Source organism: Oryx dammah, unplaced genomic scaffold (genome assembly GCF_014754425.2).
Source record: "Oryx dammah isolate SB20612 unplaced genomic scaffold, SCBI_Odam_1.1 HiC_scaffold_18, whole genome shotgun sequence".
NCBI lineage: Eukaryota > Metazoa > Chordata > Mammalia > Artiodactyla > Bovidae > Oryx > Oryx dammah.
The window spans coordinates 9926073-9944646 of NW_024070202.1; the positions used below are offsets into that span (position 1 = coordinate 9926073).

The window sequence follows — 18574 nt, forward strand, 5'->3', positions numbered from 1 at the left end:
GTAAGAAGCAATTATTTCTGTTCAGTAAAGTTAGAATACATCTCTTTATACATCTCTTGTGCACAGCTAAAGTGTCTACGGAATTGCGCTGTCTACTAATATTAGCATGCACTAGAAATATTAAATGACTACAGTTCAACAGTGTATCTTTATTTTCATTAAAAAAATTTTTTAAAGCTTTCATGGAGAATGGCACTGATATTCTTAACACTTTATCTTCCTTCGTGTATGCTTTCCCTCTTTTTTTAGCTGGAACATGCAAAAGTTACACAGACAGAATTGATGCGTGAGTCATTTAGACAGAAACAAGAAGTGACTGAGTCCCTCAAGTGCCAAGAAGAGCTGCGAGAGCGCCTTCATGAAGAGTCCAGGGCCAGAGAGCAGCTGGCTGTGGAGCTCAGTAAGGCTGAGGGTGAGTGCCCTGCTGTTGGCTATTGAGGATGGAGAAATTTCAAGTCTAAAAATAGATTTTGGTGCAAGCCAAGTTTGGAAACCAGCAATCTACTTTTACTTTCAAATGACCATTGAAAAATAGTTGTAGCTTGTCTTCAAAATTCCTCTAAGCAGCTTTTAAAGCTGTATATAGTTTTTAATTATAAAAGTACTTAATAGAATTATATGAAAGTATTTAAAATTTTAGAAAATACAAAAGTGAATGATAATAAGTTGTTACCATAATCCCTCCATCCTAAGACAGCTCTTTTCATTTAAAGATGAGGGAGCTGGAACAGAGATACTAATAAATTGTTCGAAGTCACCTTTAAATGCTGATTCCAGGCGTTAAGCCTCTGAAGCCCCATGCTATTTATATCGTACCATGCTATTTTGGGTAACAGGCTTCTAGAATCACTTAAAGTATCAACTTTCTCTAGTATATTTAAAATGTGATTCAGTTCACAGCATTTGATTTATATAAGCTTTCCAGGAACCTATCACTTTAATAAAATATGTTACACCAACATGATGTGATAAATTAGCATAACAAGTAAGAGAAAATTCAGAGAAATTTCATATTTAAACACAATGGCTAATAATACTGTATTGAACATATTATAGTTGCTACTATTATGAGCAGCAAATTGATTTAAGATTTTAATAGGCTGAAGTGATTTAAAATTTGCTGACAGTACACCTTTTTTATTTATATAAATATATAATAGCAAAATTTGAAATAATAATTGCATTCTTTGTTTATTTTATAGGTGTCATTGATGGCTATGCAGATGAGAAAACACTTTTTGAAAGGCAAATTCAGGAAAAAACTGATATAATAGATCGTCTTGAGCAGGAGTTGTTATGTGCAGGTAATAGATTACAAGAACTAGAAGCAGAGCAACAGCAGATCCAAGAAGAAAGAGAATTACTGTCGAGGCAGAAGGAGGCTATGAAAGCAGAGGCAGGTCCTGTTGAACAGCGTACGTATTTCTCGACTTTATATGAACTGTTACTTAAAAGTTCAAGATGACTTCTTTTTCCCCTTTCAGGGCCGTTATTTATGTTTTCTATAGGGATTGAAAAATAATAAGAAAGTCTACCTTACTGGTAATTGTCTTATTAGCCAACCATGTGGAATCAGGTTTGATTTTTTTTTCCTTTTTCCTTTGGCATATGATAACAGGAAAGATAATTCTTTGTATCTCCTCAAACCTCTGCCTAAAGAGAAAGCTGGATATAATGAAGCGGGATTTTTTTTTAAGTTCTATGAGATTTAGTTCTTTTAATTGCAGAAAGGCAGCAAAATGTACGCCTGGATTAACTAACTAAGAGCACTGATCAGGCACTAGTTGTGAGCAGGGTGGGGTGGATTTCAGCCTGCAAGATAATAGATTGAAAAGGCTATTAGAAGCAGGCTGACATTTAGTTGAATATAAGCAGGAGTTCAAAGAATAAATAAGTTTACAGATAACCTCTAATCTTTTCTTAAATGAGAAATTAGGTAATTAGTGGTTTAAAAAATAGGTGTCAGTCTTTGTAACAATGGAACTTTAAATCCTTTTAGTCATATCCTGTCACCTTTATATTATGGCTTCCCTGGTAGCTCAGTTGGTAAAGAATCTGCCTGCAATGCAGGAGACCCCGGTTCGATTCCTGGATTGGGAGAAGGGACGGCTACCCACTCCAGTATGGCCTGGAGAATTCCATGGACTGTATAGTCCATGGGGTTGCAAAGAGTCGGACACAGCTGAGTGACTTTCACTTTCACCTTTATATTATACATGCAGTTAGAATTATAAATGTGTAGTTTTACTAATTTTATCAATTTAGAGATAGAACATACATTCTTATAATATGGTGAAGCTTTTCTGGTTGCTCAAATTTATTTAATACAGGTTTAGGGTTGGCATTTTTCATGTGCAAAGTATATTTATCATGCATGTAAAATATTCAAGGAATTTGAATACATCTCAAAATGTAACCTGTGACAGTCAGTATGTTCAGCTTTCAGTCCTAGTTGTTTTGTGTGTGTATGTGTGTATTACTCTGTGTTGGGAAATAGCTGACATCTAAGTCACCATGTTTTGTTGTGTGTGTGTGTGTGTTTTTCCCTAATAGGTCTAGTAGATGCTGCAGTCGGTGCAGCGCCTGGAGCAGGTGTGTTTACACAGTTGCATGGCCATTGGGTGACCCTTGGGTTTTTCAGTCAATTAACATATCTCTAATTTTGCTGCTGTGTTTCATACTTACAAGTTTTTCTAACAACAGAAAAACTTTTCTTACAATAAAAACTTGGAATTAAAAACAGATTCATAGTGACCGTCATCATATTATTCCCACAGAGCTTAAGACTCTTTCAGTTTTTTCAAGAAAATGGATGAAATAGTGGTAGGCAATATAATATAAATTAAAAGTTATTTTCTTTAACAAATATATTAAGTTCTTACAACCTATGACTTTTTACAGTACTCTTTTCTAAATCAGTATCTAAGATGATGGTATCAACAAGATCAGTGAAGTTCAGTGAAGAGACTTTCTGGTTGATTACTTTTGTATTAACATCTAAATCGGTGTTGTTTAAAAGGAAAGCTGCTTTCTGTAGATTTCTAATCCTGAGTACAGTGTTGACAGACCAGTTAGTGTAAAGACTCTGGAGTTATATTCATTCCATTTTCTTCATTAGAGAATTGTTTTACTTTGCTGTATAAAATTTATTATTGTATGATTAATAATAATAATAGCTAACACTTACATGTATATGTAGTGCTTACATAGTCTAGGCACTGTTTTTCACACGTTGATATATTAACTTATTTGACATATTATAAATTAACTTATATATGGGGAAATAACTCAGAGGTCAGTACTGTTACTAACTCACATTTGACATACAAGGAAATTGAAGGACATCATATTAAATGTCAGAAGTGGTGGAGTTGGGACATTAACCCACAGTCTTTGCGCCTAAGCACCACACTGCCTTTCATACCTGTCAGTTTTCCCTTGATACACACACGTGAACATGTAAGACTAACTCGGGAATGTGGGTCAAATGAGTAAGACTAACAGGAAACACCGATTCTGGTTATGCTTCTTTTCTGTAACTCTTACTTAACTTGGTTAAAGATTTACAGTATTTGATTTTTGTGTGTGTTGTGTATGCATATACAAATGACTTTACAGGTTTAGAATGGATTGATTTTCGCCTGAGGTGAGTTATTTCTGTGCTTGAATTTCGTTAGATTTTGCTCGTTTCCTTGTAGTGAAAGTGGACTTTGAGGGGGTCCTTTGCTGTGTTCTTTTATTGTTTTTAGTGATAGGACATAATTCTTTTTGTTAATTCTGTATGATTTTATTGGTACTAGCTTGCTTACTTATATCAGAATATGTTATTTTGATATTTTCAAATGAGTATTTTCCTTTTTTACATGTTTTTGAAATGAAACTCAGCCCCTTAATTTCATGAAGTTAAAATCTGACCACAGTTATGGGTGGTTTCCCTATCATAACATCATTAATTGTGACTTAATGTAGTATATTTTTGCATTCATGAACAGAATTACTACAGGAGACAGAAAAACTGATGAAGGAAAAACTAGAGGTACAGTGTCAAGCTGAAAAAGTATGTGATGACCTTCAAAAACAAGTGAAAGCTCTAGAAATAGATGTTGAAGAACAAGTCAGTAGATTTATAGAACTGGAACAGGAAAAAAATGCTGAACTAATGGATTTAAGACAACAAAACCAAGCACTGGAAAAGCAGTTAGAAAAAATGAGAAAATTTTTAGATGTAAGTATTTTGTAGTTTAATAATTTTTTCATTGGAATGCTACTTGCTGCTATTCTATGTTGTGGATTTTAAATTATGAAAAGACTTAAATTCTACTATTTTTATCTGTGTCATCTAATTAATTGAAAAGTATTATTTCAATTAAAAATTTTTATTATGCAGCTTTCAGTACAAACAGATTATGAATAAGCCCTACCAGTTAGCCTTTTCAGCTTCATAGTTAGGAAACTTGTCCTAGTCTTTCTCTGAACTAGTAGTCAGAGCAAGTCAGGATCCTAAGAGCTAATTGTCCACCATTTCACCCATAAAACGTAATGTATACACACAAGTAACAGTGTGCCCTGGAAGCAATGAACTACAACTGTTTTCATGCTGTTATTACTATCTTCCAAAAAAGATGTTAAATCTCTAATTTCATGTGGATTTTCTTCTTTGGAGTTTCATCTTCTGTGGAGTTTCTTCTTTGGATCTTCACAGATCAGAGAATCAGATTCTAACACACTTTGTAATTTTAGGTATTTAAAAAAACCTAGATTAAAATGAAAAAAAATGTATCTACAACACAATTTGTTCTACTATAGCTTAAATATTGGGAGTCCTCCTTTGTTCTAAAAAAACTAAATTCATTTTAAGGAGACCATTTAAATTTCATTTTGTATTTAATATTACTTGAATTTAAAAAAATGTTGTGCTTCAAATAACATTTAAGTGCTTGCATTTTTGCTGAAGAGCCCTAGGTTACGTATCGTACAAGAGCCTTACTAGTAGCCGCTATGTACCATGTAACAAGTGTTACCTTTTTAAACCTTTTTGGTTTGGAGCATTTCTGTGATCATCAGTTGTTCATCTTCAAACAGACAACTGTACCTACAATTAAAGAGGAGTAAGGGAAATAATGTCAATAAATATTATTTCTTCAGTTACTATCATTATTAATCTTTAGGAGCAAGCTGTTGATAGAGAACATGAGAGAGATGTATTCCAACAGGAAATACAGAAACTAGAACAGCAACTTAAGGTTGTGCCTCGATTCCAGCCTATCAGTGAACACCAAACTAGAGAGGTAATGTTTTTATTGATATTGTCTTCCATGCATTATTTGTATATTATGTATAAAATACGATTCATGTCTTTAAAAACTTGAATTCTTTCTATTGTATATCAGTTTTCAAAATCAGAAACTTAAATATTACTTCAATATGAGAAGGTAAAGATACCAAAGAAGTATAAAATACCTATAACTGATTGTCATAAAATGTTATATATAGTCTTATTTAACAAAAGGTATCTTTAAAAACAAAAAGCCAGAAGGAATCTGATGTAGAAAAGCGTTATCTACTGGAGCAGTAGTTTCTACTACTGCTGTTAGCAATCCCCACTGAGTTTGTAGTCATTCGTCATGTTCCTGACATATTCTAGATTTTGAAAAATAGCTGTGTGTTTGCTGAGCCTCAAAAGAATATTTAAGCTCTAGAACTTAGTCATTTCCTACTATTTGTTTCCTTACATTTAAAAAGGGTGATTTGCCTCATTCAAAAAACTTAAGGAGACTAACAAGAAAGTACGTCTTTGATTTTCTTCCAAAACATTGTGATCCATTTGTTTTCTTCTTCTTTAGCCAGATCTGATTCTCCAGCTTCTGATTTTCTCAGGATCAAAAAAAACAAAAAAAGAAACATCTAGCTGTTAACAGTGCACTGTGCCATTTTGCTATACCTGCTTTATTGTCTTCTCCTTTAACCTTACTCCAAGTCTTAGTCCACCTTTTATTGTTCAAGCTTCTCCTCAGGCTTTATTAGTGTCCTTTCTCAACCTCTAATTGTAGGTTAAAAGCATTTCTTTTAATGTTTTAAGGAAGAAGTGCCATTTTTAGAGAATTTCCTCTAAGAATGTCACTGAAATAAGGTAGAGTTTCTTTTTTCTTACCATCATATTTATTTTTTAAATAAGCTTTCTCTCTTCATTTGAGCAGAACTAATTTCACAAGCTTTCTTATTGATCTTTCCTATATCCTTCCGTCTGCTTCTTATCCGAATCACTTTTTCAGGGCACATGGATCCCTTGTGCTGCCTGGCATCCTGATCCCTCTCCTAGGCTGGTGGAGCGTGTGGGCTGAAAAGCTTTTTTCCAAGTAACTGTATTGGAAAAGGGTCCCCAGTTCCCTTCTGCCCCTATGGTATTTTAGAACCACTGTATTATTATATGTGTCGATAAACGGTTGGTGGAAAGAAAGTATAATCCGTGGAAGTTTTTTTAGGTCATTGTATCTCACATATGAATGTAAGTACTGTGTAAACTTGTTTTCTTTATTAGGTTTTAGTGTGGTTGTGCCATTAGAGCTTGCAATTCAACATTATTCAAAAATGCATTAATTTTTTCCTCCTAGCTAGGGAAAACCTTAGTCTTAACAGAGCTCTTAAAAGAATTGGTGAAAGCAATATTATTTCTCTTTAACTAGTGCTGCTTAGATGCATCAACTCAGAAAATGTTGCTATAGTTGGAGGTGATAGTGCCATCCTTATCAAAAATAAAATTAAGCATTGTATCTAAAAAATTTTGAAAGGAGGATAGATTTATTACTAACATCCTTACATAATTTAACATTACAGTTTTTGCTTATTATATTTCCAGGTTGAGCAGTTAACAAATCATCTGAAAGAAAAAACAGACAAGTGCAGTGAGCTCTTGCTGTCTAAAGAACAGCTTCAAAGGGATATACAGGAGCGGAATGAAGAAATTGAGAAACTGGAGTTCAGAGTAAGAGAGCTGGAGCAAGCCTTACTCGTTAGTGCAGATACTTTTCAAAAGGTGTGACATTTTCTTTGAGTTATTTTATCAAGTGTTTTAGAACAGATTACACTTAGTTACATGAACATCAGTTTATTTACATAAAAAAATTACTAAGGACTCTATTGATACTATTGCATAATGTATCTGTATGTCTTCATTAACATAACCATTTCTGTTTATTCTTTTCTCCAAATATCCCTTGCATACTGAGTCCTGATTAAGGAAGATTAATTAAGCCAGAAGACTTAATTACCCTTTTAAGCATTAATAAGATTCTAAAATAACAGCCAAGTGAAAATCTGTAGGCACCAGTTCAGGCTGATGCCATGCCCCAGACTAAGAAGCAGTGAGATCTGTTCCTATTATGCTAAAAAAAAGCAGGATAAGGAAATTTGGGAGTGGAGGAGATGAGGGGTTAGCTTTCATTTTACCTGAGAAATGAATTTTAAGATTGTCAGGCATTCTTGTTTTGATTTATATAAAGTGCATTCAAGAGTGAATGTTGTAACTTTTGATTGTTCACTAATGTAGACTACTTCTAATTCAAGAAACAGAATTGTTACTTCTCCAATTAAAATGGATAATTAGGATTTAATGTCTGAAATTTTGAGAAAATTTTTATGTATTTAAAGGTAGAGGACCGAAAACACTTTGGAGCTGTAGAAGCTAAAGCAGAATTGTCTTTAGAAATACAATTGCAGGCAGAGCGAGATGCCATAGACAGAAAGGAAAAAGAGGTAAGTTTATTTTTAATGATACAATGTGGCTTGAATTACTTTAGAAAATTTAATTTAATTAGAATGGAGTTTATGGTGTGAAACCAAAGTATATAGACTGTTTCTTAGCTCATTGCCTAAGTTGCTGTTGAAGACAGTAAACATTTGAACGAGTAAACTAGAATGAAGAAGAGGGGCAAGTGGCCTTGACAGAGGAGGGAGTTTTGAGGACAAAAAGGTGGCCAGTTTGGTAAGTATGAATTAAATGAAGACGAGAGGAGAGAGACTAGTGTTGGGGCACAAGGAAGTATCTTCCTCCTGGCCTTGCCATAGGCTTTGAATTACTCCTGCTTTCCTGTGGAGTTTGTTTTTTCTAAAGTTATATTTCCCTGGGAGATAGTAGTGCCTTTTTACAGTGTACTAATAAACATGTTCTTAATTCTATAAAGTTCTTTTATGTTTTTCTGCTCCCTCCCTTCCCCCTACCCCAAGAAAACCAGAAGATGCACTTTTAAAACAGCCATCATTTTCAAGTCCTAATTATTTGAACCTTTGTCTCTCATCAGGTTTTCTCTAGTATATTGTACCTTACTATCTAGCTATAGCATATCATTTTAAATGTTTCAGAAGTTTCAATTACATTTTTATCTCTTTCCATATAATTTTCTCAGAACATTTGATGTGTATTTATTGAGTATAAACAGTTTATAAATGTTAATGAGTACTTTGAAAAAAAGAAGATTGATTTAGATGTCACCTAAAACTATAGCTCAGAGAACTTGTAGTTTAGAGAAGAAAAAGTCATCTATATAAATAATGGAAATGATTACTTTCATGAAAATTATTATTTTATCATTTTCTCATTAGTGCTATCCCATAGTACTAACTAATGTTTATCTGAGAGATTCTTGTTTATTTTATTTTTTGGCTTTTATGTCAGTGACTGGGGACACTTTTGTTGACATATAATCACTTTTGTTGATGTGTGCTTCAAAAAGAATTAACATTTAAAGATTTCTCTTCCACTAAATAGTCAAATAGATGATCTGCTTTCTCAAAAGATGGGACTCCAAAACTGGTCACAAGGCAGAAATAATTGATTAAATATAGTAAAATTTTATATTGTCATTTGAATTTTATTTAACACTACTTAACTGCTTAATTTCTTGAAGTAAGGATCCAATAACTGTCTCCTACTTACTTAGAATTATATTTGTTGGAATTGCAAGAGACCTTAGAGAGCTTGTATCAACTAGCTACCAGTTTTTACAGATGAAACAGAGCCAGACTTGTTGAATGAGTAAAGAATTAAATTGACAGCTAACCTTGATCTACTCCAGTATCCTTGCCTGGGAAATCCCATGGACAGAGGAGCCTGGCGGGCGACAGTCCATGGGGTCACAAAAGAGTCAGACATAAGCTGGCGACTAAACAACAAACTTGGTCTACTAATTTTGAATAACAGTGACAAGTGTTCTATCAGAACCCAGTCACTCAGTAACTGGTGACTGAAAGATAGGGATGTAAAATTGAAACATATCTTCTAATGACAATAACTTCCTCAGCGTTCTCTCCTGCACTAGACAAATGTTTTCAGATATCTGACGGTATAAACGTAGGATGTCTGTGTGTTGTTATATTTGAGATACTTCCCACTACTCTCATAGCCTAAATTTGTGTACAACTTTTTTAAAAGTTTATTACAATATTTAGAAATCTGAGTGAAAGAAAGAAAAGAAAACCTTAAAAGATAAGGGTTTCAGGCTGTATAAGAGAAGGAGAATAATGTGGAGAGAAATAGAAGAATTCAAGAAAAAGATGCTTTCAATAGCATAGGTTTTAAGTAAAGCGACTTAGCAGCAGCAGCAATGAGATCTAACTTACAAATGACCAATAATAAATAATAATAGTTAACTTTGTTGAGGTCTGTGCTAGAACGTGGTCGGTATTTTAATTAATGCCTTGTGTCCTTAACCTTATGCTCTCCCTGAGGATAGGTTCTTTTGGTGTTTCCACTTTATTCTTGAGTAAACCAGATCTTAATAAAGGTTAAGAAACTTGCTCATGTTCACACAGTAAGTGGCTGAACAAGAATTCCTCCTCAATTTCTCTCCTTCTGGAGCTTTGTGATGCTTTACTGCTAAAACATCTGGGCATGTTCTGCCTTGCTGATGAGAACTTACCATAGACAGCCATTCAGGATTTGTTAAATTGCCATGTGCAGAGCACCACGGTCCCATTTTAGAACCAGCACCAATCTCAAGGAATCTTGTGTCTAATTAGGATATATATATGTATGTATGTGCTGGACTGTGATAAGTTGCTTCAGTCGTGTCCGACTCTTCGTGACCCCATGGACTGTAGCCCACCAGGCTCCTCTGTCCATAGGATTCTCCATGCAAGAATACTGGAGTGGGTTGCCATGCCCTTCTCCAGGAGATCTTCCAGACCCAGGGGTCTAACCTGTGTCTCTTATGTCTCCTGCATTGGCAGGAGGGTTCTTTACCGCTAATGCCACCTGGGAAGTGTGCGTGTGCGTGTGTGTGTGTGTGTAGCCCATGTGTGTGGACACATTTGAAAGAAAAAAATTCTTAAAACACAAATAGGTGCTGATTAATGTAATCCAGACAATCTAGATATCATCTGGTAGCTAAATTAAACAAGGTTAAACCAAAAAGCTGCCATTCTATTTTTAAACCTTAATAATATTTTTCTGGTTCTTGGTTATCATAGCCTCAGTAATAAGACAGCCAGGGACCAAAACTGAAGTCTGGCTGAGAAGAGGAAAGAATGTCTCACAGTGTCATTTTGGGAATTGAAGTCTCTATTTTGATGCCTCAAGTTCACCTGCTCCTGATGGGAATGTTAGTGCTTTAGATGAGTGCTTCTGAAACTTGACTGCGTTCTGAATCCCTTTAGGGGTCGTTTTAAAATGAAGACTGATTCAGTAGGCCCGGGGTGAGGCTTGGGAACCTGTGCTTCAAACATGTTCCCGTGTGATGCTCGTTCTCCTCCCAGGACTATACTTTGAATATTAAGGCTAAGAATTTGACCGTAAACTCTTTTATCAAAAAAGAAAATAAGTATGAGGTGAGACAGGCAGCAATTTTGAGCTTAAATATCTATGTATGTGTTGAAATAATACCTTGTCACCAAAAGTAGTCATAGAAGATAGAAGAAGTGTAAATGTCATCTATTAGATAACTTTGAAGAAGATATAATCATCACAATTTTCAGGAGACTAACCTGATAATTATATGTGTGCAACTAATAACTATATTTCAGGTGTTATTACTGAGTTTAATACCAGTATTAAAGAAAATTATTTAAATGTAAGTCTTAGACATTAATTATTAGAAGTAGGATGAATAATAGTTAAGAATGTCAGGTTCCAGAGGTAAACTCCTGAGGTTCAAAAGTGACTTCCACATACTAGCCTTGTGACTGCAGAACAAGGGACTCCTGTCTCAGTGACTCCCTTCCTCATCTCTGAAATGGAGATAATCCTAGTAAAGATGTATAAAGTCATTACAGGGCTTTTAAAAAATAATACATATAAAGCATATCATGCAGTGTCTTAACAGTAAATGGCCTGCAAGCGTTAGTTGCTCGGTCACATCCGACTCGTTGCAACCCCACAGGCTGTAGCCTGCCAGGGTCCTCTGTCCATGGAACTCTCCAGGCAAGAATATGGAGTGGGTTTCCACTCTTTTCTTCAGGGGATCTTCCTGGCCCAGGAATCGAACCTGAGTCTCCTGCATTGCAGGCAGATTCTTTACCATCTGAGCCATCAGGGAAGCTCTGACTGCTTGGACTCAGTCACTCTGTCATGTCTGACCCTTTGTGACCCCATGAACTGTACCCTTACAGGCTCCTCTGGCCATAGAATTCTCCAGGCAAGAATCCTGGAGTGGTTGCCATTTCCTCCTCCATCTGACTACGTGTTGGTGTGTAATCAGAATGTTCCCCCTTTCAAGTTCTAAGATGATGAATGATTTATAAGTATTCTCTGGGCCACCTGCCACTAAATGCTGCCCTTGTATCTTAGGTTGGTCTTAATGCAGCAGTTTTGATCGTTAGATAAATAAACATTTGAAAATCCATTCATGAAAAATGTACTAAGAACTTGCAAAGCGTTGAGGTAAACAACTCTTCCTGTCCTCAAGCAAGCCCAATTTTTAAAATATAATTAGCTCTTCCTATTCACCATTAATTTCAATCTCTGTATAACTATCAAAGAGCAATTGCTTTACTGTTAGTGGTAATCTGCACTCAGAGCTGAATTTCAGTTGTCTTACGCGTGGGAACACTATAGTTTTCTCCTAAAATGATTTTACTAACTTACTCTGTAAGTTTCTCTATGTCAGACCTAAGTATTTCTTGGTCTTAGAGTCTGCCTCTGCTCCCTTCTGCCCAAATAAGGCATGTGGCTGCCAAACCTTTTATGGGGTTAAGTATTAATATGGACTAAATTGAGTTAGTCTCACTTGGTGGCTAAAATAACTGACTTCATTCTACAGCTTTCTTGAGCCTTTTTGATAGCAGTTAATTTAACATAAAATAAGATTTTAAATGTGGATTCTTTCCCTTCCTCTCATGACTCTTTTATGCTTTATCAGAAGATAATATTTGGTAGGAAATGGCTCCTTGTAGCCTTCCTCTGAAGGAAGGATAGTTTTAAAGTGTTTAGTTTGAAAATGTCTAGAAACCACGCAGTTATATCTGGCTTAGAGAAACCCCTTTCCTTTATTTTCATGGCTCACCTGCTCTAAGCATGCATCCTGTAGAGCTTAATCCAGCACTATTCATTCTCTCTTGGCAAATAAACACCTATATGAACAGTTGTTTTTCTCTTTCCCTTTGATGATTTTGGTATCAAAGATCACAAACTTAGAAGAGCAGTTAGAACAGTTCAGAGAAGAACTGGAAAATAAGAATGAAGAAGTCCAGCAACTACATATGCAGTTAGAAATACAGAAAAAGGAATCTACTACCCGCCTACAAGAACTTGAACAAGAAAACAAATTATTTAAGGTAATTGCTCAAGGAAAACTTTGCCTCTAAATAATTCATTGTTTTTGTCTCGTATAGTCGTAGTATTAAGCATTTGCTAAATCCAGCTGCTACATAATGCTTAACAGAGGAATAATAGCTGCAAATGGATTTACATAGAGTGTATCTTCAAGCCAACATAAACGTTTGAATTCATCAGATATGAAAAATTTGGGGGACCTTTATCAAAACATTTTTAAGATTTATTGATTTACAATAATTATATAGTAGATTTGAACGTTTTGGGTGCTGTAACTTGGTAAGAGTTAATAGACAGAATGGTCTAAAGATCACACGTAATGCTCTATCCAACTGGGATGGTTATCTTTGTTCCTAGGATGAAATGGAGAAACTGGGATTTATCGTAAAGGAATCTGATGCTGTCTCTAATCCGGATCAACATGTACTGTTTGGGAAATTTGCTCAAATAATGCAAGAAAAAGAGGTAGAAATTGACCAATTGAATGAGCAAATTATGAAACTTCAGCATCAACTTAAAATGACGACAGATAACAAGGTACACTAATTAAAAATTACTATATGAAACTAAATGAAAATTTTATTTTTATTGAAGTAGTTGATATATGCTGTGGTGTTAATTTCAGGTGTACAGCAAATGGATCCAGTTTTCTCCAGATTATTTTCCATCATAAGTTATTACAAGATATTAAACAGAGTTCCCTGCTTATACAGTGAACCTTTCACACTTATCTTTTTTATGTATAGTAATTTGTGTTGCTGTGAACATTGGGATGTGTGTATCTTTTCAAGTTAGACTTCTTGCCTTTTCTGGATATATGCCCAGGAATAGAATTGTTGGATCATAGAGTAGTTCTGTTTTCCTTTTTTTAAGGAACCTCATACTGTTTTTCATAGTGGTAAAGCTAGAATTTTAAAGGGCAAAATAGTTATTTTTCAGTTTCTTTTTGAATGTAAAAACCAAATAAAACCTAATTCTCTTTTATCCATTAATTTTAATTTATTAAGACATATTAGTTTAACAAGCTATGTGTATTTGTATCCATTCCTAATATTGTCAAACATTTTTGATGTTTCATAGTCTCTGGTAACTCAGATTTCATCATATCATTGTAACCGAAATATTAAAAACTTCAAAATTTTTATATTATGTTGAGTTTTTAAATAAGATAGTGATATTTAAGCCCTATCTATTATAGACTTTTATTTTAATACTTTTTATCTTTTTCAATTAGAATGTATTGATAATATTTTACTTATAGGAAATCAGCTATTAAATGCATAAATTACTCTATATTTAATAATTCTCTGAAAGAAATTCTAATTAAGGTCATTTTTGGTATGATGTAAGACTTGTGGTCTGTATTAAAATTAATTTAGTATTTCTGAGAAGTATATTATTTTTGTGTATGTGATCAATACTTTACGATATTGCCTTAATAAAATAAAATTCCCCAAATATAAATACATAGTTATTACATATGTTGCTTTTTTGTTAACTGATAGGTTATTGAAGAAAAAAATGAACTTATAAGGGATCTTGAAACCCAGATAGAATGTTTGTTGAGTGATCAAGAACGTGTGAAGAAAAATAGAGAAGAGGAAATCGAGCAGCTGAATGAAGTGATTGAAAAACTTCAACAGGAATTGGCAAATATTGAACAAAAGACATCAGTGGTTGCTAATTCTCTCCCAGAAGAAGCAGATAGTTTAAAACATCAGTTGGATATGGTAACAGCTGAAAAACTGGCTTTGGAACAGCAAGTAGAAAACACTAATGAAGAAATGGCCTTGACGAAAAATGCACTTAAAGAAACCAATTTAAAAATGAACCAACTAACAGAAGAATTATACAACTTAAAGAGAGAACGTGAAAATATTGGAAAAATCCATAGCATACCAGAGAAAAGTGCTAACATGGCTATAGAAGACCTGAACAAAAACAAACCAGGACTAGAGGTAGTCTTTCCTGAGGATGCTCTTCAGCCCCTAGAAAATCAGACTCAGCTCAGCTGTTTTGAAGAAAACAGCAAAGTTTCCATAAGCAGCTTGGAAACAAAGGTGCTACAGCTCGAGAGCGCTGTGAGCGCAAAGGACCTGGAACTTACCCAGTGTCACAAGCAGATGCGGGACATGCAGGAGCAAGGCCAGTCTGAAAAAGAAGTGCTAAAAAAGAAGGTTGTGAGCCTGCAGAGTATGCTGGAGGAGAAAGTTGCCGCTGCTCTTGTGAGTCAAGTCCAACTTGAAGCAGTTAAAGAATATGCAAAATTCTGGCAGGATAAACAATCAACTTCATCAGAACCTGAAAGAACAAACCTACAGAATTTAACTCAACTGACAGAAAATGAAGTGGAGTCAAACGTGTCAGCACTGACCTTGAGAATATCAGAATTAGAAAGCCAGGTGGTTGGAATGCAGACTAGCTTGATTTTAGAAAAAGAGCAGATAGAAATTGCAGAAAAAAATGCTCTGGAAAAAGAAAAGAAGCTACTAGAACTGCAGAAGCTATTGGAGGACAATGAGAAAAAACAGGAAAGCAAAGAAAGGGAAAGAAGCCCTCCAGGAGATTTTGAAGTTCTCAAGGTTAGTTTGTATTTGATCTTTTTCACCTAAATGCCTTATGAAACTCTTTTCCCTTTTCCTTAAACTTACTGCTAACTTATTAAATTCATACACTGTTCTTTATATCTAGCAATTCCATATATAAAGGGTTTTTATAAAAAAAAATTACCATTCTGTACGGTCATATTATTATCACTAGAATAATGGATACAGACTGTATTTTGTATAGTTTTAGAATCACAGTATTTATTTTACTGCCATAGTCATTATGAGCAGTCGTAAGTAGAACAGTCCCAAGAAACGTAGAAGTGTTAAGTATAGCAAATGTCCTCTGGAACTTGTATGGATTTTTTCCCTCTTTCTTCTGATATGCATGTTAAGTGTTACCATTCCTTTTACACAGTGAAAAATATCAGAATATATTAGTGTTCTAGTGCATTAATGTATGAGTGATAAATCATTTGCTTTTACAGATTCTGTACATACCTCTGTTAGATTTCATCCTTTCTTCTCTGAAAGTCTGTTTATGTAAAGTTCTGAAAGTGTAGGTATTTCTTAGCATAGGACAGATGTGGAAGGACTTTAATTGTCAGATTCTTACTTTATATATTTGTAATTTTGAGTAATGTGTAGTCTTATCTGAACATCAGAAATTAACTGATATATTAGGTTCCTATGAATATTTATTTGTCAAAGAGTAGTAATTCTTTGCATTTACTAGGCTTTTTCCTTCTAGCTAACTGAAACTGTATAAATTACTGTAAATAATATTTAAAATAGTAATGTGACTTTCCATATGATTAAAATATCTTAGTAAGATTTTATTATTTCTTAATATCTAAGAAATATCTTAGTAAACCACCTCATATCTTTTGAGGAGAGTGATATGAAAAATTTTTGAGTAGATAACAGAAACTGTTTCATTAATTATAAAATTTTTTAGGATATATTCAATTGACATGATTTACCTTTCATTCCCAGAAAAATCATTCTTTGTGTGTGTGTGTATGTGTGTGTGTGTGTGTGTACCGACTCAAGAATATAAAATGATGGTTCTGAAGAGTTTCCCTATTTGTTGAAAGAACATGGGTCATTTTAACCCCTTTAATCTGATAGGCAGTTGTTCCTGAAAAAGCTTTATTGAAATATTCAAGTACCTTGAATTTGGCTTTGTTTTTTGAAGATGACGTGTTTGTGTTTTCCACTACCATTCAGACAACTGCTGAGCTGTTTCATACCAATGAAGAAAATGGATTTTGGGGTCAGCTTGAGACTGTTAGAGCAGAGTCAGCAGCTACCAAAGAAGAACTTGCCAGTTACAAAGAGAAGGCAGAAAAACTTCAAGAAGAGCTTTTGGTAAAATTAATAACATAGCTTCTATTTCTACCTATTTTATTTCAAAGTGTATATTCTCTGAATATGAAAACAATCCCAGATCTATAACTTAACAGCTAGGATTTAAAAATCTTTCATAAATTTGATGAAAAGTTATTATAAATTTCATTGCTCTCATCTTTCTTGTTTGGTTTTACTTGGAATCTCTTTTAATCTTTTAGTCTCTTAATAGGGGGATGCTTTTAATCTTCTAGTCTAGTTAATGAAAAAGGAGAAAGATGGATGTTAACCCCTGAGAACCAAAAATAGAGTCCAATAAAATGATTTCACTTCTGTGTTAATCTGTGACTCTACATATATGCAAATGTGTATGAAAACTCTGTTTCTGAAATGTTTTCCCTGTTATTCTGTGGAAAATGAGCATATTAACATGAATTATACTCTCAACCCTAAATTCTACATGTGATATTTTTACCTGAATGTTCTAAACTGTTTTATGTTTTAGGTAAAAGAAACATACACGGCATTTCTCCAGAAAGATTTAAGCCAAGTTAGGGATCAACTCAAAAAGGCAGAAGCAAAATTATCCTGCTTCTCAGAAAGAGAAGATAATACTGAGGTACAAGAAGACAGAAAGGTCTGCACATTAGAGCCACTTTCTATAAAAGTGGGTCAGAGCACCGCATCCCAGACAGATGGGACCCTCAAGGTCAGCAGCAGCAATCAGACTCCACAAGTTCTTGTTAGAGATGCAGGAATCCAGATTGACTTACAGAGGGAATGTTCGTCAGAAGAAGTCACTGAAATAATTAATCAGTTTACTGAAAAGATTGAGCAAATGCAAGAACTACATGCTGCTGAAATCCTGGATATGGAATCCAGACACATTTCAGAAGCTGAAACCTTAAAAAGGGATCACTATGTCGCTATCCAGTTACTGACAGAGGAGTGTAGTACCTTGAAGGCGGTGATCCAGTGTCTGAGGTCTAAAGAGGTATTTGGTCTTCACAGTGTATTTTTTCAGCATTCTATGTTATTGTGTTTTTTTTTCCCCCAAAATGTTATGTTGTTAAGAGACAAATTTGGGGGCAATTTCTTCCTTACAATAAAACTACAATTTAAAATCTTTCTTTTGTGTACAGTCAAATAGTAATGTCACACAAAGCTCCTATGCAGATTTAGAACCTGATGTTATCATTCCTCAATTTATTAATGTCTCTTATTATGGTAGTATCCCTGAAGAAAAAAATTAAAGCCTTACTGTAAACCATGGATAGTTTTATTTATTGTGAAAGGTGTGACATATTTGTTTGTTTGACAGCATTACAAAAAAAGTAAAATGTTCATTGGACCTTTTTTTTTAATAAAGCAAAAAGTGTTTTATTTCTTTGTTTTCTCTGATTAGGGCTCCTCAATTCCTGAGTTAACACATGCTGATGCTTACCAAACTAGAGAAATAAGTTCCAGTGGTAAGTTATATAAACCTCTGGAATTTTTATAGTACTTACTTAAAAAAGAGTTTGTTTCTCTTTAATAGTCAATGGTTTTCTTTATTTTAGATTCTGGATCAGACTGGGGTCAGGGAATTTATCTTTCACAAAGTCAGGGATTTGACACAGCATCGGAAGGCCAAGGAGAAGAAGGTGAAAGTTCAGGAGATTCATTTCCGAAGAAAATAAAGGTACTGAAAGACAGCCATCTTTGAGTAAAACTTAGTGTAGTTTCTATGTTGAACATAATAGTTTAATTAGAAGTTAGTATAGAAGATCTTACTATATTAAGATCTCTCTGAAGAGAGAATTTCATAGCTAGAAGGAAACTTGCAGCTCTATTTAGTTTTATTTCTGTATTTTACAGATAATTAGAGTATATTTAATTGTATAAAGATTTTTAAAACTTTCCATTCCTAATATTT

The 18574-nt window shown here is 34.2% G+C and overlaps 1 protein-coding gene across 8 annotated transcripts in view; it reads left to right on the forward strand.

Annotated features, from left to right (window-relative positions):
- Positions 1-18574, forward strand: part of AKAP9 (A-kinase anchoring protein 9) — a 165520-nt gene that overhangs the window by 123850 nt on the left and 23096 nt on the right. For 4 of the 8 annotated variants that reach the window (XM_040260254.1, XM_040260256.1, XM_040260260.1 and 1 more), the window contains 14 exons: positions 250-412; positions 1203-1415; positions 2554-2592; positions 3993-4225; positions 5169-5288; positions 6857-7033; positions 7648-7752; positions 12613-12765; positions 13121-13300; positions 14269-15345; positions 16540-16680; positions 17165-17653; positions 18065-18128; positions 18219-18340. In XM_040260254.1, coding sequence (XP_040116188.1) covers positions 250-412; positions 1203-1415; positions 2554-2592; positions 3993-4225; positions 5169-5288; positions 6857-7033; positions 7648-7752; positions 12613-12765; positions 13121-13300; positions 14269-15345; positions 16540-16680; positions 17165-17653; positions 18065-18128; positions 18219-18340 — 3276 coding nt within the window. The remainder of the gene's footprint in view (positions 1-249; positions 413-1202; positions 1416-2553; positions 2593-3992; positions 4226-5168; positions 5289-6856; positions 7034-7647; positions 7753-12612; positions 12766-13120; positions 13301-14268; positions 15346-16539; positions 16681-17164; positions 17654-18064; positions 18129-18218; positions 18341-18574) is intronic. The other 4 variants (XM_040260257.1, XM_040260259.1, XM_040260262.1 and 1 more) reach the window with 1 other exon arrangement.